The following is a 21,660-nucleotide window of genomic DNA, read 5'->3' on the forward strand; positions in this document are numbered from 1 at the left end:
TTTATTTGTCAGAAACTAAAGCGCTTTCGACTTCGCTGTGGTATGTCGTCTTAAGGCCAATGCTATATACTCGTATATTACTTGACCAATAAACTCCCTTTATCATCATTTTTCGAGTTAACAGAAACAGGAATATTTGTTATGTTAACTTATTCATAGAGGCAATTAAGGTACTTCGTCTTAAGGCCAGTGCTATTATGTTACCTCACCAATAAACTCCCTTTACCGTCATTTTTCGAGTTAATAGAAACAGGAATACTTGCCAAGCACATTAATTCATAGAGGCAATTCTTATTCAGTATCACATCATTCTTCGGTGGCCTCCACGATTCAACCCACTGAAGTCATGGCCCCCACCCCACAAAAAAAGTGGGGGAAGGGGTAGTGTTTATGGAGGGATTACGGTTACAGCTACAGTTTAATGGTGGTGAATGTAACAGTCGGTAGCCCAGACCAATGACTGGCTAATTATGCGCCATTGAATTGACGGGTCTCCAGTAATTTTTTTCTCCAGTGTCATTATTCGTAGTGATTGCGAAGTGAGTTGATACTAAACGGCGTTACGGAATTCTCTCTCTCTCTCTCTCTCTCTCTCTCTCATACAGTACATATATAATATACAGTATATGTGTGTATATATACATATATATGTGTGTATATATATATGTATAATATATATATATATATATATATATATATATATATATATATATATATACATACATATACATATTCTAGAAAGAGGCATCGTGGATGATTCTGGGGATGCAAAGGATAAGAAATAAGTTGTTGATATCAAATCGATTGCTAGTTCCATGATGAAAGCAAAGCTCTTTTAAAAAATGTACACGGGAGAGTAACTGGTTTTATATAAAAAAATGGCTGTCCACCAGCTTTACGGACGGTGTGAAACGAGAAGTCCGCGCAAGGGTAATAGACTACAGTGCAATGCTGTGGAATAAGAGAGAGAATCGTGTATGGAATGCGGAATGCCTTCCCTGTCCGCAGATGAAGCATCATTGTTTGGGATGGTCAAGAAAAATTGGAGAAACTGGTGGAATTGTTTGAAACTGTTTGCGAGAAGAAAGTTCAACGTCAATATTAGCAAGAAGAATAAACTTAAGAGAGCAAATGGACGCCAGGGAGCTGTGGCAATGAATGTTGCAATGGATGACGGAAGAATGAAAGCAGATGAGTTATAGAGATATTTAAAAGTAAATATAACGGATGACGGTAGCATGTGAGAAGAGGTGAGTCACAGAATAGGTGTATTCAGAAGAATGGAAAGAAACTTGGAGTGTATGAAGGGATTGTTGAACCAACACTCCATTATGGGAGTGAAGAGTGTATATTGAATGCCAATGAAAGAAAAATGGGTTGAAACTAATGCCATGAAATGTTTTCTTGGTATAAGTAGCGTGAGAAGAATGGAAAGGATGAGAAATATGGAGATGAGCAGATGTAGTAAAAAAGGCTAGCCTGAGTGAAAGGATGGATCTGGGTGTTTTGAGATGCTCTGGTCATGTGGAAAGAATGGAAGATACGGTGGTTAAAACCCCTATAATTCAGAAGTATTTGGAGGAAGCAGGAGAGTTAAAAAGTTAAATATATCTTAGTTTAACCAGACCACTGAGCTGATTAACAGCTCTCCTAGAGAGGGCTGGCCCGAAGGATTAGATTTATTTTACGTGGCCAAGAACCAACTGGTTACCTAGCAAGGGGACCTACAGCTTATTGTGGAATCCGAACCACATTATGACGAGAAATGAATTTCTGTCACCAGAAATAAATTCCTCTAATTCTTCACTGGGCCAACAGCGTGCTAGCCGAGAGCTCTACCCACCCTTCCAATGAAGAACTGGGAGCAGGAGAGGCAGATGCAGAAAAGGTCATATATAAAGGTACTGGAAAGGACTGACCATAGTATCCAGGAGGTGATGCAATGTTTGTATGGGGTTTGCCATGCTGCTGATGGGCTTTCTGTGTAATTATATGAAGCGGCTAACGTTTTGGAAGTTTTTAACACAGTTGGTTCATCTACAATTCATCAATCAAGTATGAATGTGTAGTGACCACTGTCCTGTTTTTCAGCCTCTCTGCACATTGATACATATATACTACCATAGATACATATATACAATACAGTACATATGTATTGCTACGAATGTCCGAGGGATACTTACTTTATTCTGGGCGGCAACGGATGAACGCAGGGAGTTCCTTATTTTTATTACACGGCTGACTCAACATTAGGACAATTCGTAGACAGTATATACATGTATGTATGTATGCATATATACATATATATGTATATAAATTTGTATATATACACACAGACACACGTATATATGTGTGTGTGTGTGTATAGAGAGAGACACTCTTTGTTTCTCTTGCCTTTTTAAGAGGCACAATGGATAGATGGCCTGAGAGTATTTCCTGTTATCGTCCTTGGTTCTAACGCACGAATTTCTTTGAAGTCAATTTTCGGTGGTTTTAGATTCTCAGTAACTCCTAATCCCCAGGCTAGGCGTGTCGTCATACTCTCTGCGTTAAGCAATTGCCGTTACTTTTGCCTCGCTGAGGAAGTCATATAATACTGACTATTATTGTTATTCCAATATAAAGGAATTTATTTTTTCAGTCTTAATTCCAGCAACTGCAGACAGAATTTCCCTCACTCGCTTTTTGAGCAAAGCAAAGACACATAATCACGTCTCCTTTGCTCGCGTATTTTACTTGCTTAGTGCAGGGGGAGGTGGGAGAGGAGGGGGAGGGGAGGGGTAGGGGAATATGCTACGACAGGGAGACTTTAAAAAAAAAATAAGAAGAAAAAACTCATGAGAGTTTCCCGGATGTAAACGGCGCGCTTTCTCCGCTTTACTTTGCATCAGCAGATGGCTCTCGGGGTTTTTTATGGAACCGTATTTGCCAGTCGGGGGCTGTTCGAAAGTTTTCGTTTTCTTGTTATGGTATGGGTTTCTTTTTTTTCCTATTTTTATTTATATTCAAGGTTTCTCGTTTCTTTGATGCGGTTCGAACTGTCTGTATACCGATCTCTTGTCGTAGTTTATTTATTTTTTCTCTCTCTCTTTGTAATTCCTACTTAAATTCTATTTGTTCTTTCTCGTTCTCTTTCTATCATGTTCATTTCAGGTTACCATTCTTTTTTGGTGTTTTTGCATTTCTATCGTTAATTCCAAACGGCATTTTACGTAATCTCTCTCTCTCTCTCTCTGTCTCTCTTGATGCTCTCTACTCAAATTCTCTTCGTTCTTTCTCTTTCCATGATGTTCATTTCAGACTGCCATTTCTCTCGATAATTTGAAGCGGCGCCTTTATATAATCTCTCTCTCTCTCTCTCTCTCTCTCTCTCTCTCTCTCCCCTATGATCCACAATAAGATTGTATTTGTTATCTTTCTCTCTTTCCAAGATGGCGCCTCCGAGGAAGATATCACATTCCTGTTCGGCTGGAACTCTCCCTACCTTCTCGCAGCTTCACGTGGGCGGCGATGGGCTGCTGCTCGTCCCTCCGCCCTGCCGCCCGCAACCCACCCACCAAGGGCACGCCCACATCGCCCACAACAATGGACTCCTACGGTAAGCTCATCAACTCGAACACTCTGATATCGCCGCAAAGGGGAAAGGTATTAAACGCCTTTGTTTATCGAACAGTTTTTTTTTTTGTGGTCTTGGTTGGGTGGTGAGTCCAGAGGGATACACCAGGCTTCTTATAACACTTGTCACCTTATCGCACTTACTGGCCGATTAGATTACTTCATTCACGGTTAACTAAGCGTTTAATTTTTTTATACTGATATGCTCGAGATAATTCGGCATGAAAAATCTCATTTATCAGTTTGCGCTTTTGAAAAGATATATTTCATGAACAAGAGGAAGAATTTATATTTTCTTTTAGGCCTTCCATACCACCCACCTCTCTCTCTCTCTCTCTCTCTCTCTCTCTCTCTCTCTCTCTCTCTCTCTCATCCTTTTAACACAACAAATATATGGAAGATAGACGAATACAACCCGAAAGCTAATGTAATTATGCTAAAATATGAGATTGGAAAAAGCAGCCCAAATCTGGCGTTCCCCTTTTTTATTATTTCTAATAACAACAAACCCATTCAAACGAGTTTTCTGAAAGCATAAAAAAAACAAATCGGCCTCAATTACACTTTTCCATTGTTTTTATTGTTGTTTTTTTTCACGCTCTTATGATTTATGATGAAGATGATCCCTTTAAAATATGAAAATAAACTCAATCTTTCTAATCACATTACTCAGAATTTTATTTCCTATACCGTCCTTTTTATTTTTTATTTACACCTTTTTAGCCAAGGAGAATAAAATCAGAAGTGAAATTTTCTTACTAATAGTGAAAACAACCGTAATACATATACATATATGTATGTATATATATTATGCATATATATAAATATATATATATATATATATATATACATATATAAAAATAATATATACATAGTATATAATATATATATACATATGTATGTATATATTTATATATATATATATATATATATATACATACATATATATATATATATATATATATATATATATATATATATATATATATATATATATATATATATATATGTATATATGTACGAGGTAGATAATTATAGAGTCGTGCATTCTCCTCTGTTATCACGATACATTATCTCCTTTCACCTTCACCTTTCAGTTTTTACAGAACCCCGCACCAGCGTTGCCCAAGAACCATATCATTTATGTACTTATATATTTGTATAGGAAAACCACGTCCATGTCGGTAAGAAGAAGAAGAAGAAGAAGAAGAAAAAAAAAGGAGACCACATTTCATTTACTCCGGGCACTTATTATTCATTACCCTCTCTGTCTGCGCAGCCATTCATTACTCGCTATCTCCACATCTCCTCATTTGCAAATCGCAATTTCTGTCTCGCCGAATGATGCATCTTCCGTTCTTTATTACGTTTCGGTTTACTTTGCTAATTGAATTCCTTTTTCATTTCCGAAGATTGAATTTCTAATTGCATGGAATCGTATACGTTGTCTTCATTGGGTTAAATATTTTTGCATTTCAGTAATATATATAAATATTTGTATATGTATATGTATATATAAGTATATATATATATATATATATATATATATATATATATATATATATATTATCTATTAACATTACACTTACACAATTATCTGTGCATTAATACTGGACAGTTACTGACAAGAGATATTTATTCATACTGGACAATGAGTGTCTAGTCCTGAGATATTTATTGTTTAATTTGACAATGAGGACTGTTAGTCCTGGAAACCTTGTAACTTTAATTGAATAAACTTCTCCGCTAGATACCATCCAGTTTCAATGAGGTCCTGTCTCAGTATATATATATATATATATATATATATATATATATATATATATATATATATATATATATATATATATATATATATATATATATATATATTGAGAGGAGGCAGGTGGAACGGGAAACCTAATTGCCTTTCCAAGCCCAGGAATTATGAGAGCAAGGAAAAAAGTGGAGTAATAATAATAAATAATAAGTGAGGTCCTATCCCAAAGGAAATGGTGACAATCGGGGAAGAGAGAACTGATAAGAGACCTCTATATCTAATTAAGTCTTTTAGACCCATGAATAATTTGTCTCTTGTTGTGCCCCGTCATCTAGGGTGTGGGTGGAGGTCAGAGGAGCTGGCATCCATGTGTTCCCTCACGAGGCAGCTTCCCTTCCCTCCATTGTGGTGGCTCAACTTGACCAGTGTGACGTCACGACATCCCTCAGGGAGACCAACCCAGCGCATTCTGTTCGAATAGCGCGCCAGGTGAGTCTTGAGTTTCTCTCTCTCTCTCTCTCTCTCTCTCTGCATCAGCATGAACTTTTCAGTGGGATGTTTAAGACCTTAGTAACATCGTAGATGTTAGAGATCGAAAAAAACATTTAGATTATTAAGTCATTCATTATGTTTTCTGGACAATGGATTACATTCGTCTGGGAGGGTTAGCTCTATATATATATGTGTGTATATATATATATATATATATATATATATATATATATATATATATATATATATATATATATATATATATATATATATATAAACGTGTGCCGTGTTGGTACTTGCTGAATTTTATAAGAATTTTTCATATATATATATATTTTTTTCTTTTTTTTACCAGTGAACAGGGGCACAGAAAGAAGCGCTCGAAATATAACAACGTTCAATCAGTGTTTTATGGGCCTTTTTATCTTTATAAATAAATAAATAAATAAATAAATAAATAAATAAATAAATAAATAGTTTTTATATATATATATCTTCTATATATATATATATATATATATATATATATATATATATATATATATATATATATATATATATTTATATACTGTATATATAATATCATTTGTTATATGCTATCCTTTGTAGTTGTTAATTTTGAGGTTTCCGGTACCCCCTTTATGACAAAAAAATTAATTTAAAATGCTTTGACTGACAACATCAAAACATGCAATAAATAATATAACAGTAAATGTAAATATATATATATATATGTGTGTGTGTGTGTGTGTGTGTGTGTGTGTGTGTGGTGTTGTAAATAATAAAACCCTCTGATTTATCAGATTTTTTCTAATCTTACTTTTTAAATCTCTCTCTCTCTCTCTCTCTCTCTCTCTCTCTCTCTCTCTCTGATTTACAGATATTCTCTGTAAAATAATGACGAGTTCTTCTTCGACCAGCCACGCAGAACAAATAGAGCCTCATATTGTGTTTGCTTTAGCCGGTTGTTTTTATAAGTTGCTTGTGTTGTTCTGCCTCTCCAGATCGTCAGGGAAGGCAATGAACGCGGCCGGCCCTCCCTCTTTGTCCGCTCCGGTTAGGACTCTTCTCCACTTCTTCGTCTCTGCTGCGAATTTTGTCCAGCTTCTTCTCTCTGAGGCTGCTTCTCAACAACACTGTCTTATTTTTGTCATAATCATCATCATCAGTCTTTATTATTATTATTATTATTATTATTATTATTATTATTAATATTATTATTATTATCATCAGTCTTTATCATTATCATTATCATCATCATCAGTCTTTATCATTATTATCATTATTATTATCATTATTATCATCAACAGTTTCATCAGTCTTTATTATTATTATTATTATTATTATTATTATTATCATTATTATTATTATTATTATCAGTCGTTATCATTATCATCATCATCATCATTCTTTATCATTTTGAGCATCATCATCATCAGTCTTTATCATTATCAGCATCATCATCAGTCTTTATCACTTTCAGCATCATCAGTCTTTATCATTACCATCATCAGTATTTATCATTTTCAGCATCATCATCAGTCTTTATCATTATCATCATCATCAGTTTTATCATTTTCAGCATCATCATCATCATCATCAGTCTTTATCATTATCATCATCATCAGTTTGATATCATTATCATCCTCATCATCATAATCATAACGTCATCCTTGTTTTGAAGGCTCCCCTGTCGCGTCTCTCATGTTACTTGGCTATTGTTCTTATTATTGTTTTTATTATCAAAACAAAAACAAAAACAACAAGACGATTTTAACTTTCTGTTATAGTTGTTGTTGCCCTCTACAAGCATTTTTCCCTTGCAGGGAGTGGGTGGCTCCAGGAGGCAATACTCTTTCAGGTTCCATTATATAATCTGGGATGGGGCTGCAAGCCCCACTCCTTGGTGCCAACGGATATTTATATGGTTTGTCAGTTGAAGGGATATTTATTTCAAGCTGCGACATTTAAGGTTCTCGATGTAGGAAATAAATTTTCAGCTATAAGTAATTAAAAAAAAAATCTCCAGGTAAACAAGTAAAAAATGCGCCAAAGTTTCTTCGGCGCAATCGAATTTTCTATACTGCGTATAATCAAGACCACCGAAAATAGTTCTATCTTTCGGTGGTCTTCGTATAATGCTGTATGAGCCGCGGCCCATGAAACTTTAACTACGGACCGGTGGTGGCCTGTCCTATATCGTTGCCAGATGCACGATTGTGGCTAACTTTAACCTTAAATACAATAAAAACTACCGAGGCTAGAGGGCTGCAATTTGGTATGTTTGATGATTGGAGGGTGGATGATCAACATAGCAATTTGCAGCCCTCTAGCCTCAGTAGTTTTTAAGATCTGAGGGCGGACAGAAAAAGTGCGGATGGACAGACAATAGTTTTCTTTTACAGAAAACTAAAAATGACGAAAGATGTATTCACTCCAGATATATTTTATATACACTTTAATAATGCTGACAATAATTGCGATGATTACAATGATGACACTTTCATTGTCATCGTTGTTGCAATGAGTTCGTTTCTCCTTGGGTTCATGACAGTCGTGACTTTATGCAGCAATCTGCATGCCAATTCGTTCTGTATTCCATTTACAATGCTTTTATTCCTTTAAATCTGTATTTACCTAGTCATAAAATAAACGTAATAATAATTTAATAATAATAATAATAATAATAATAATAATAATAATAATAATAATAATAATAATAATAATAATAATAACAGGTAATAATAAATGAAATTGCTGCATCAGCTATATTTAATTTGTATAGAGTTTTTACAAATTAAATGCAGTTGATGCAGCAATGTCATTTAATATTACATGCTTAAAAGAGGGGTTTCTCCCGAAATAATAATAATAATAATAATAATAATAAATAATAATAATAATAATAATAATAATAATAATAATAATTACAGTTTTGTTCAAAAGAATGGCAGCATCAGTAGTTATGCAATGTGCAAAATGAATTCTACTCATGAATGAGTAGAATTCATTTTAAACAAAACTTGCTTGAAAGCGGATCTACTCCTTTCAAATAATAATGATAATAATAATAACCAAACTGTTTGGTAGATGGAAATCAGCAATCCTAAGTGCATTAGAACACTATTTGAAGTATCTTGACACAGACTGGATAACATTCCATTCAATGGTGTAGTTTTTAATCTTATTAATATATGCAGTTCACTTTTCAGTTTTATGTAAAAGAAAACTATTGTGCTGGCTTTGTCTGTCCGTCGGGCCTCAGATCTTAAACACTACTGAGGCTAGAGGGCTGCAAATTGGTATATTGATCACCCACCTTCCAATCACCAAACATACCAAATTGCAGCCCCCTCTAGCTTCAGTAGTTTTTATTTTATTTGAGGTTAAATTTAGCCATAATGGTGCATCTGGCAACGATATAGGACAGGCAACCACCGGGCCGTGGTTAAAGATTCGTTGGCCGCGGCTCATACAGCATTATACCGAGACCATCGAAAGAAGGTCATTTTCGGTGGCCTTGATTATACGCTGCACAGAAAACTCGACTGCGCGCGCCGAAGAAACTTCGGCGCATATTTTTTACTTGTTTACTCTTGGATTCGAACCGTTGTATAGATACCCGTGGCATTTCGGAACTTTCGTTACCCATCGCTTCCGTATTGCGTTTTCAACACCGAAATTCGACATAACTTCTAAGTTGTCTGAAGCCATTTCAGGTCAACGTCCGCGGTAGAATACAGGAGTGTGGAGTTTAAGTTTTATCGTAATACTAAACGATAACACTGATAAGCTTTATTTAAGCACGAGGCTCATCTTTACATAACAAATGCTGTCTATAGAAAAAATACAATAAACATATTCCATATTACAGTTTGTTTTGCTTATTTTGGATTTATAAGATGCAGATGTTTAGACTTACATAGTGTCGTTGCTAGTGGGGATTCTGTGCAATATTTCGACTGACTTAACTATACGCTGTGTTGAAGATGACTCAAGTTTTCCTTATGATTACAAATCATCCGTCAAAATATTACTTCGAGCAATGTAAAAGTAACGTTGCTTCAGGTAATTCAGTGTAATCTTGTTGCTAGGAAATTATTCAGTGTAATCTTGTTGCTAGAAAATTATTCATTGTAATCTTGGTGCTGGAAATTATTCAGTGTAATCTTGTTGCTAGAAAATTATTCAGTGTAATCTTGTTGCTAGGAAATTATTCAGTGTAATCTTGTTGCTAAAAAAATTATTGCAGTTAATCTTGTTGCTAAAAATTATTCAGTGTAATCTTGTTGCTAGAAAATTATTCAGTGTAATCTTTATTGCTTGTTGCTAGAAAATTATTCAGTGTAATCTTGTTGCTAGAAAATTATTCAGTGTAATCTTGTTGCTAGAAAATTATTCAGTGCAATCTTGTTGCTAGAAAATTATTCAGTGTAATCTTGTTGCTAGAAAATTATTCAGTGTAATCTTGTTGCTAAAAATTATTCAGTGTAATCTTGTTGCTAGAAAATTATTCAGTGTAATCTTGTTGCTAGAAAATTATTCAGTGTAATCTTGTTGCTAGAAAATTATTCAGTGTAATCTTGTTGCTAAAAAATTATTAATCTTGTTGCTAAATTCAGTGTAATCTGTATTGTTGCTAGAAAATTATTCAGTGTAATCTTGTTGCTAAAAATTTATTCAGTGTAATCTTGTTGCTAGAAAATTATTCAGTGTAATCTTGTTGCTAAAAAATTATTCAGTGTAATCTTGTTGCTAGAAAATTATTCAGTGTAATCTTGTTGCTAGAATTTTAAAGAGACTCCTATACTATTTCTGATGGTCATTATTTATGCATTATTTAACAAATTCATTCAGGTAATGACACTGCTACCAAAAATCATGTTACCAGCACAATTGCGAAGATGTGAACTAAAGAAAGGGATTAAAATACGTCAAAGCGATGTTTTAACGCGCATGAAGTATCACAGAGAGAGAGAGAGAGAGAGAGAGAGAGAGAGAGAGAGAGAGAGAGAGAGAGAGAGAGCCACCAGATTCCATGGCTAAAACAAAACCAATAATTGACTACTTCGATGAATGTCGCAACGAGGCCAAACCTCTCGCAAACGCATCGGACCGTAAGAAGACAGCGGTTGTTCCTCTCTCTCTCTCTCTCTCTCTCTCTCTCTCTCTCTCTCTCTCTCTCTCTCTCTCTCTCTCGAGCGTATGCATTTAGAGAGTTTGCGAAGATAAGAAAAGACCTCTATTTAGGCTTTGTGTATTTACTGTAGTTTCGGGAAGTTCGGCTGTCAAAATAAATAAAACATCTCCTACTTTCCCCTAATAATTGGTACTGATAAACAATAAATAATAATAATAATAATAATAATAATATAATAATAATAATAATAATAATAATAATAATAATAATAATAATAATAATAATAATAATAATAATACTGAGTACGTCAAGACAGCAACCCTGTGCCATCACTGCCTAGCAACGGAGAGAGAGAGAGAGAGAGAGAGAGAGAGAGAGAGAGAGAGAGAGAGAGAGAGAGAGAGAGAGAAAGTCGCCTGACTTTTGCTCTTGCTCTCTCTTTTTCCGCCCAAAGTCAACTCTCGGCACCACCTTGACTGAACTTTCTAAAAAGAAAGTTTTTGATGACCCCTAATGAGAACCTTTACTTTGCTCTTCGTTTTTATTTCAGCGATTTCTTTTTTTTTTACGATGTCATTTGTTATCTTATTGCATCTTTTTTTTTTATTCCAAGTTTTGTTGTTTTGTGGACGACTCTAACTATATTGTTCGACGTTTTCTCCTTTAGTTTTCTGAAAAGAAAACTGTTGTGGCGGTTTGGTCTGTCCGTCCGCACTTTTTCTGTCCGCCCGCAGATCTTAAAAGCCACTCAGGCTAGGGGGCTGCAAATCGGTATGTTGATCATCCACCCTCCAATCATCAAACATACCAAATTGCAGTTCTCTAGCCTCAGTAGTTTTTATTTTATTTAAGGTTAAAATTAGCCAAGATCGTGCTTCTGGCAATGCAGCAACAAAGGCCACCACGGTCGGCTGACAGTTTCATGGGTCGCGGCTCATACAGCATTACACCGAGACCACCGAAAGATAGATCTATTTTAGGTGGCCTTGATTATAAGCTGTGCAGAAAACTCGATTGCACCGAAGAAACTTCGGCGCATTTTTTACTTTTTTTTTTTACGATGTCACTTGTTATCTTATCTCTTCTTTTTTCATTCCCTTTTTTTGTGGACGGCTGCGTTTAATAATATTGTTGTATATAAGATAAGATGAGAATTCTCAAAACTTACCGTAGCGGCAACTGTCATTTTTGACGGACCTGGTTTCAACCTACACTACAAGTGACACCTAAACGCCTTTTCTTTCCTTTAACCCATTTTAATTCTGATCTGTTTATTTTATTCTTCAGTATATACGTATTTTAGTGAAGGATTATTAACCAGTTATTATCTATAATTAATTATCCAGTTCTCATCTGTCATTAAATATAAGTATTGCGTTTTAGTTTTCAGTAAAAGAAAAGTATTGTGCCTGTTTTGTCTGTCCGTCCGCACTTATTTCTGTCCGCACTTTTTCTGTCCGCCCTCAGATCTTAAAAACTACTGAGGCTAGAGGGCTGCAAATTGGTATGTTGATCATCCACCCTCCAATCATCAAGCATACCGAATTGCAGCCCTCTAGCCTCAGTAGTTTTTATCTTATTTAAGGTTAAAGTTAGTCATAATCGTGCTTCTGGCAAGGATATAGGATAGGCCACCACCGGGCAGTGGTTAAAGTTTCATGGGCCGCGGCTCATACAGAATTATACCCAGACCACCGAACGATAGATCTCTTTTCGGTGGCCTTGAGTATATGCTGGTCTGGTTAAACTAAGGTATACTTAACTTTTTTGTAGCGGCTGTACAGAAAACTCGATTGCGCCGAAGAAACTTCGGGGCATTTTTTACTTGTTTATTTCCACCTTCTCTTTTGAGTTCCTCCCCTCTGTCGCAAACGGACATTATTAACCGGTGGACGTTATCTCGAGAGACCAATAGATTTGTTCAATAATAATCCGTTGGTATACTAACGATAATAATAAAACACTTTGTGCATCCGCGTATTTTTCATGTGTAAAAACGATGGCCTTCTAATAACAAGTAAGCGGCCATGAAACTCTCAGCCGCGGCCCATGAAAATTTCAGCCACGGCTCGGTGATGGCATGTGTTGTTGGCACCCACAGCGGTGCCAGACGCACGATTATGGCTAACTTTAACCTTAAATAAAATAAAAACTACTGAGGCTAGAGGGCTGCAATTTGGTAAGTTTGATGATTGGAGGGTGAGTGATCAACATACCAATTTGCAGCCCTCTAGCCACAGTAGTTTTTAAGATCTGAGGGCGGACAGAGAAAGCCGGCACAATAGTTTTCTTTTACAGAGAACTGATAATAACCATTTTGGATTTATCACTGTCCAGTATGGAACAAGCCCGCTTGGGATCAAACCTGGGACCTCTCAGTGATCTGGGAATTTGCAGGCGCTTCGGAAACTACTGTGAACCCTGACTATTACCGAGATCTCGGGAATGATCAGCATAATTTGAGAAGGACGACTTACTGGTATTATAGAAACCGAAGCCTCGGGGTCACCTAGGGGTTTGAGACTGGCGGCTAACATGATGAAAAATGACCGAGATCTGGGTATTTTCAGGAACCTTGAAATAGTGGACTCTGACCATTTACCGAGATCTCAGGATTTCCTTACTTCTTCGAAAAGTGTCGTGAAATTATAAATATTTATGAGAAGAATAAATAATTCTAAGTATTTCCGGTCTTTGGAGATACTTCGTCGTAACTGTTTCAGAAAATGTACAATTCTGCATACAAACGACTAAGTGTTTTTCGTTATGATTATCAACAACAGCAAACAAGTAAAGAATGTGCCGAAGTTTCTTCGGCGCAGTCGAGTTTTCTGTACAGCGTATAATCAAGGCCACAGAAAATAGATCTATCTCTCGGTGGTCTCGGTACAATGCTGTATGAGCCGCGGCCCATAAAACTTTAACCACGGCCTGGTGGTGGCAGGTCCTATATCGTTGCCAGACGCACAATTATGGATAACTTTAACCTTAAATAAAATGAAAATTACTGAGGCTAGAGGGCTGCAATTTGGTATGTTTGGTGACTGGAGGGTGGATGATCAACATACCAATTTGCAGCCCTCTAGCCTCAGTAGTTTTTAAGATCTGAGGGCGGACAGAAAAAGTGTGGACAGACAGACAAAGCCGGCACAATAGTTTTCTTTTACAGAAAACTGAAAATTAAGCACACCCATAATCATTGGCAGACAGCTGTAGCAACAACAGCTAATTCCTGCTGCTTGTGGATCCACAACAACAGTCCGAAAACCTAGAACTTGAAGCAATGGTACAAGACAAACAACTTTGAAGAACAGCAATAACACTCATTTCTCTTGTTGCCAGAGCATGTGAAAGCGATCAGAATCTGCATTAGTTAAATACAGCTACATCTGACTTGTGAAGCCAGGGTCTTTCTCACGTATTCTGTATTTCCCTTTACTTCCTCTTACTATATTCCTTGGAAGCTTGAATCTCAAGTCAGTGACCCCTTTGGTGGGCTTGTTCCATACGAATAGGTTCCATCTACTGAATATAATAATAATAATAATAATAATAATAATAATAATAATATGTTTATAATAATAATAATAATAATAATTGTGTAAATGTGAGTAGGTATGTGGAGAGATGTCTAGTCCTATATGAATGGATGTGTACCGATGGTGGTAACGCTTCACGTCAGTGAAAATAACCAAGATAAGGAAAAACCCATTGCTTTTATCTCGCCTTTATCTTCATTCATAATTTCTAAATGTGAGTAGGTATGTGATGGCTTTTAGTCCTTAATGGATGTGTACGTTGGTAAGCACGAGATCGTCTGAAGGCTGATTTTATCTCGCCATCTTCATTCATGCAGTATGGCTTTCTCCGTTCAGAAAAACGGAAATTGCCACAAGAATTCCTCGCGTGATAACATTCCGGCCCATTACCTGTCTAACGCTTGTGGTCAACAACGGATTTTACGTCATTAATGATAATTTCGCCTGTAGTTGCGTCTAATACGTTTAAAATGAATGAGGAAAATTCCCGCGATACAATTGTAGCTTAATATTATTAAAACTATATCACTACACTTCAGTTGCTTTCTACAAAAAGCATGCGAGGACTAAATATCATCTACTATCAGTAAATTTGACTGTATCTCTCTTTGGCGATTATTACTTAAATGTTCAGGACACGAACCCTGTTCATAGGGAACAAGCCCACGGGGCCCATTGACTTGAAATTCAAGCTTCCAAGGAGCACAGTGTTCATTTGAAAGAAGTTAACAGAAGGTAACGGGAAATACGAAGAGAAAAATTATTAGAAAAGAAAAAATAAATTTAAAAAATTAATCAATAAATATATAAGAAATGAAAGTAAATTATTAAAATACAAGGAGAACTGTTTCAGGGTAGTAATGCTTTGCATCTTCGCTTGAACTTTTGAAGTACCAGTTACACAACATCCTCAGGTAAACTGCTCCACAGACCCGCGGTGTGAGGAATGAAGGACCTTGCGGTGACAGAAACTAGTAACTCAAGAAATTCATATTATGCTGAGAGACTGACCGTATCTTGCTTCACAAGCCAATGATTCTTGTCATTATATGTACAATACTATGCGAGAAATCGTAATCCGCACTTTACTGATAAATGGATGCATATGAGACCTGTATTACTGTTTCAAACTTGGCAGAGAAACTTGTCTCCTTACAAGCTATTGACTATGAAATTAACGCCACCAAACCAACCAATGCCACGGACGTCTTTCAGTTAAATGAATGTTGAACTTCAGTATCCAGAATTTTTTTTTACTTTTTTTTAACGAGACTTGACAATCCCAGGGCCCCTTCTGAGTTTGGAAACAAGGTTTCTTTTAAACCAAAGTTATCTCGTTATTTTAGTCCCAGTGGTTTTTTTTTTTTTTGGGGGCATTACTTAAGGTTCTTTGCAGCGTCCATTCGGCACCTAGCTGCAACCCCTTTCATTCCTATTACCGTACCTCCATTCATATTCTCTTTCTTCCGTCTTGCTATCCACCCTCTCCTGACAATTGTTTCACAGTGCAACTGCGAGGTTTTCCTCCTGTTACACCTTTCAGACCTTTCTGCTTTCAATTTCCTTTCCAGCGCCGAGTGACCTCACAGGTTCCAGTGTTTGGCCTTTGGCCAGAATTTAATATTCTATTCGCTATTTTAGTGTCCCCATCGATACTGAAGTTGCTGGCATATCAGACATTACGTTGTAATTGTAAGTTTTTTTTATTCAGTTTCTTTTATGAGAATAACTGCTGAATTTTCAGCTCACTCAAAGTCGCTTCCAAAAAGTATTAAGTTGCAGGACACTTCTGAACTGGAAAACAATTCTACAGTGATCATGACTTTTTCATGGCCAAATATAGAAAGTGCCATCTGTCTATTGGAAATGCCAAATCATTAGAGGAGGCAGAGCAATATTTCTGTGACTGAGCTCATGGGTATGCTGTTAAGGGCAGTTGTCCAAGTACTGTGGAATGTAACTCAAGAGCACTCAAAGACTAAAAGCATTCTGGTGTTTTCGAAAGGGCAATTTTGGCCTGCTTGAATGACACTGACCAAACCAGAACTTTCTTAAAAACCCACAGCAGAGCTTAAATCTTCATACTTCAGTGAAAGACGGCTTATGAGACTAATTCTCATACGAAATCTTACTTCCGGATTTTTGTTCATATCTGAACAGTTTCTGATGAAAATAATGGATTAGCAATAAAGTAAAATATTCATGCCAATAAAGTTAGAAAAACAGGAAGGAAACTGTCGATTAAAGACCTTGAATAAAACGTGTAGGTAAGGGCCTTTGAAGATCAGTGCTGATCAAGATAACTGCTGATTTTTTTCTTCTTCAGATTCTATCTTAGAAGTTAGAAATTTACAGTCACAGCCTGCCTAGAACATTCACTATTTCTTCTTCAGATACTGTCTTAGAAGTTAGAAATTTAATCAATCACGAGAACATTCACAATTTCCTTGACTTGGTGAGAAACGGGTTTTTATTTCATAATGTCAACTGAATGACCGATGGCGATGGGCACTGAAGACTGAGTAAGTCAGCAAGACAAGGACAACCATAGAGGGACAGTGTAAGAAGAAGTAAATAAAGGTTAACGGATTATGCTCTACTGTTCTTAGACCCTCTCCCCTCTCACGAGAGAGAGAGAGAGAGAGAGAGAGAGAGAGAGAGAGAGAGAGAGAGAGAGAGAGAGAGAAAATAACTCATATTAGACATGCCTACCATCACCTGGATGTATAAACTTATTTGAACTCAGTTACGACGCCACCCACCGGTGGCCTCCTGTCTGGGGACAGAAGAAGAAGAAGAAGAAGAAGAAGAAGAGGCGTGACGTGCAAAATGAGATTTGATCTCCCCTCGTTTCAGCAAGTGGCCAATCACCAGGGGATGCGAGAGTGAGTCTTTTACCACAGTAGTTTCTGTATGTTTGGCGTCGTGAAGGCAATACGAATCCAGGTCACTTACTCCACACAGACACATAACATCTCTGCTAGTGCGAGTATCGCGAAGGGAAAGAAGTAACAAAGTAAATTTGAAAAGAAGCGAGAGAAGCGTGAAACAAAACGTGTTCCTACTGGCTTAGTCTTTTGGAATAGGATATATTGATTTACTGATGTCCGTAGACTACCTGTGGTCAATTAAAGCGTTCTTCGGCGTAAGTGCAGAGAATAAGCGGTGGGGGAAAAAAGGCTCGGACGGCAAAGACGAAAGGTAAGCCCCAGCTTCAAGTAAACTGCCTTGATTCTAGCTTGAGCAAGGTCTTGAGAGAGGCCGGCACCACCGTCTCCCATAGGCCCTCCTTCCTCCCTCCCTCACTACCGACCCGGTACCCGAACTCTTGAGCGAGCGGCAGCGCTGGGCATTTGCATATCGAGGGCTCGCCAGATAAAAAGCGATTACTCAGATACGTCAAACACCAAGGGAGCAAGTCACTAACCTTGTGCTACGATCACGTAGAGTAAGGGAGAGAACGTGAGAGAGAGAGAGAGAAGGAAGGAGGGGGAGAGAGCTTCGAGATTCTCATCCGAAGAGTGAGAGAAGCGGTGGGAGAAAGAGAATATCAGTGTACAGTTAGCGCCAGTCAAGGAATAAAGTAGCCAGCCGTTCGGTGGTGCGTCCGGCGGACGAAGGATACGCTGATGGACGGACATTTTTTTGTGATCGCTGTGAAGCGGTGGTCGGGGGGACGGGTGGATGGTGGGGGTACCGGTGTTCGTGGATTATCGTTGAGGAGAGGGGAAGGTTGGGGGGGGAGGGGGAGTGCGAGCGAATGGCGCCAACTGAGGGATTTTCGTCTCTCGCAGTGTTTCGGTGTTGTAAAAAGGGGAAAGAGGCCTCGTGAGAAATCGAAAAGTCGATTCGCGTGTCTACTGTGATGTGGTGACGACGTGGAGTACGCTGACGTTATACTGCCTGTGTTGGACGATTTCAGTCGACGGCAAGATCACATAACGTCACTTCGTATTTACGACGTGTTATGTGATGTGGAAATCTCTGTGGATTTGAAACAAGACACATTTCATTCTGACCGATATTTTGTTATTTGTTATTTGATGATTCAACTATTCATCTGTCTGGGTTTTCAGGATTTCATCAACGAGTAAAAGTATAGTCGAAGTGTCAAGAGCATCAGCAGTGCTGTTTTGGCCAGCCACCGATAACGCAAAACCTGTGATAAAATGCTGATTGTGAAACGATAAAAAATAATAAAAATCTAGGAAAAAACACGCCATCTTGTCGATGAGTCAGTAAAGAAGACATAAATAAAAGTGACTTTATTCTTCTAAACATCCGCTCCCAAGGGAAAAAGTTGATGCCGATAGGGCAACAACGCTTTATCCTGTTTATACCAAATTACACCGAGCTGCTGCTGTTGGTATGACGCACCTCAGGAGAAATGACCTTGAGGTGAGTTCAGCGTTTCATTCTTCAGTTTCATTCCTTGTGCACGAAAGGCTTGGGCATCCCTCTCTCTCTCTCACAACTCAACCTGACGATACCTAAACCCCCCTTTTTTTTTCAGACGGTAAGGAAAGTGCGTTGTTCCGTTCACTACGTTATTTGTAGTACTTATGTGTTATTTACGTCACGTCAGTTATATTATCCTTCTTTTGTTCCTGTTATTATTATTATTATCATTATATTACAGTGGTAGTAGTAGTAGTAGTAGTAATACGTATCTATTTCCTTTTATCGTGATTTGCTGATGTAGTATCATTTGTCTTGATTTCTTCTTGTTCTTCGCATTATTATTATTATTATTATTATTATTATTATTATTATTATTAGTAGTAGTAGTAGTAGTAGTAGTAGTAGTAGTAGTAGTAGTACGGAAAGATACGAAGACGAAACAGGAAAATTTGGGACTGTCAATAACTCCGCTTCTGGCCTTCCTCCCCGAGTGCTATTTCGCAACAGCCTCTCCATGACGTTTGAAACCCCGCCCATCCCCTCCACTGCCTCCTCCCCTCCCCTTTCAAGATCTCCTAAGACACGAAGACATGAAAGTTTTCGGGGGAGAAATAAAAAGAAAAAGAAGAATCTTTCCATCCGAGAGATTTTGCTTCTGTAGGTCAGCAGCTTCTTGTAAGGTATATAAATAGCAGACTGTCGATTCGTAGGCAGTGGTGCGGTATAGCGGAACCTGTCAAGTGCAATAAAGTGCCTCCTGAAAAATGTGTGGAGAGAATCAAGTGACTTTTGTTATCGCTTGGAAGTGCTCGGCTCAAGTGTTAAAGTGAAGTCTCGGCCTTTCATCGAGTTCGTCCAACGCAGACTTCCTACAGCTTCGTATCTTCCGCTGGCTCGTTGTACGCTGGTGTACGCAAGGCGTGTGCTTGCTTCGCGTTCGGAGAAGCTGCGAACTATCATTGTTTATAATTATTGTCCTTTAAACCAAATCTTCTCTACAATACTTCCCGATTTGTGTTTCATAGATCTACATGGAATTGCATAATTGATCAATTTGAAAATAAAAAATGGGCAGATGAAATCACAACATACTTTACCTAATTAAAGACTAGCATAGCTTGTCTCCAAGTAATTGTGGTACTGACTTGTACTGCTAATAAGTGTTTATTTATGTTTGTGTTTGTGTTTCGTGGTTTACGTACGTCGAGGTTTACTCTACCTCATTTGAGGTAAGTTTCTGTGGAACTAATTGACGTTGGTAAATCTTGCAACAAACTTTCATAAATATGGTTTAGATTTTACATCTTTATTATTATTATTATTATTATTATTATTATTATTATTATTATTATTATTATTATTAATCAAAACAAATTTTCAATTGTATCACAATTTCTATGCAGAAGAATTAACTACAATTTAATGTATTTGTACTCATGGTACACACACACGCACACACACACACACACACACACACATATATGTATATATATATATACATATATATATATAATATATATATATATATATATATATATATATATATATATATATATATATATATATATATATATATATATATATCTGTCCGCAATATAATTGCTGGATATAAAAGTGAGCATTATGGAGTATATCTTATACATAAACATACAGTATTTGTCTATTGAAAAATCTTACTTCTCTAAGTGACATAAAAATAATTTCTTTAATGACACGTAGAGTTATTGTAGATCATATAAAGTATACTTCATAGCATACAACAGTGAATCTTCATCTACCAGTTATACCCACACTGGTAGATGAAGACCCACTGTTGTATGCTATGAAGTATACTTTGTATGATGTACAATAACTCTACGTGTTATTAAAGAAATTATTTTTATGTCACTTAGAGAAGTCAGATTTTTCAATAGACAAATACTGTATGTTTATATATAAGATATACTCCATAATCCTCACTTTTATATCCAGCATTTATATTGCTGACAGATATATACATATATATATATATATATATATATATATATATATATATATATATATATTTTTTTTTTTTTTTTTTTTTTTTTTTTTTTTTTTAAGTGAGCGCATGCACCTCATCAACAATAAAACCAGCATATCCGACGATAACGATAAATAGAACCCACATTTCCCGACACAACGAAGAGTTCAGGAAACATCTAATCAGGGGTAACGATTATTTGATCACTCAATTATCATGATTATTTAGGACGGGAAACTCTGAAATTCGTTGCGGGAGGTCGTTACGTAACGCCATGCCTTGCATAATGCGCTCTCAAGAGGCCTTTTACTTGGCTTCATACATCCTGCAAACCTACTGGTCACGGGAGACAAATAACGTTGGAGTTTGTGTCCTCTCTCTCTCTCTCTCTCTCTCTCTCTCTCTCTCTCTCTCTCTCTCTCTCTCTCTGTTGAAAATTATTATTAAGAATGATTATTCTCTCTCTGTATCTCTCGCTTTCTAAATCAGTTGTAAATTACAAATAAGAATGTAGTTATTCTCTCTCTCTCTCTCTCTCTCTCTCTCTCTCTCTCTCTCTCTCTCTCTCAGTCAGTTGAAATTTATTATTAAGAATGGTTATTCTCGCACAATCTCTTTCTCTACGTACCAGCTGTAATTTACAAGAAAGACTCTCTCTCTCTCTCTCTAAATCAGTTGGAATTTATTATCAAGAATGTAATTATTCCCTCTC

The 21,660-nt window shown here is 36.8% G+C and overlaps 1 protein-coding gene and 1 long non-coding RNA gene across 8 annotated transcripts in view; one reads left to right on the forward strand and one right to left on the reverse strand.

Annotated features, from left to right (window-relative positions):
- LOC136825307 (uncharacterized) overlaps positions 1–21,660 on the reverse strand; it is a 302,288-nt gene that overhangs the window by 58,563 nt on the left and 222,065 nt on the right. The gene's annotated exons all lie outside the window — the stretch shown is intronic.
- LOC136825304 (DDB1- and CUL4-associated factor homolog 1-like) overlaps positions 1–21,660 on the forward strand; it is a 150,019-nt gene that overhangs the window by 30,525 nt on the left and 97,834 nt on the right. For 3 of the 7 annotated variants that reach the window (XM_067081433.1, XM_067081434.1, XM_067081435.1), the window contains exons 2-3: positions 3,432–3,598; positions 5,710–5,863. In XM_067081433.1, coding sequence (XP_066937534.1) covers positions 3,432–3,598; positions 5,710–5,863 — 321 coding nt within the window. Of the gene's footprint in view, positions 1–3,431; positions 3,599–5,709; positions 5,864–17,894; positions 17,994–18,060; positions 18,079–18,130; positions 18,147–18,311; positions 18,429–18,621; positions 18,944–21,660 lie in introns of those variants that run through there. The other 4 variants (XM_067081436.1, XM_067081440.1, XM_067081441.1 and 1 more) reach the window with 4 other exon arrangements.

This window comes from Macrobrachium rosenbergii, chromosome 37 (assembly GCF_040412425.1).
Source record: "Macrobrachium rosenbergii isolate ZJJX-2024 chromosome 37, ASM4041242v1, whole genome shotgun sequence".
Lineage (NCBI taxonomy): Eukaryota > Metazoa > Arthropoda > Malacostraca > Decapoda > Palaemonidae > Macrobrachium > Macrobrachium rosenbergii.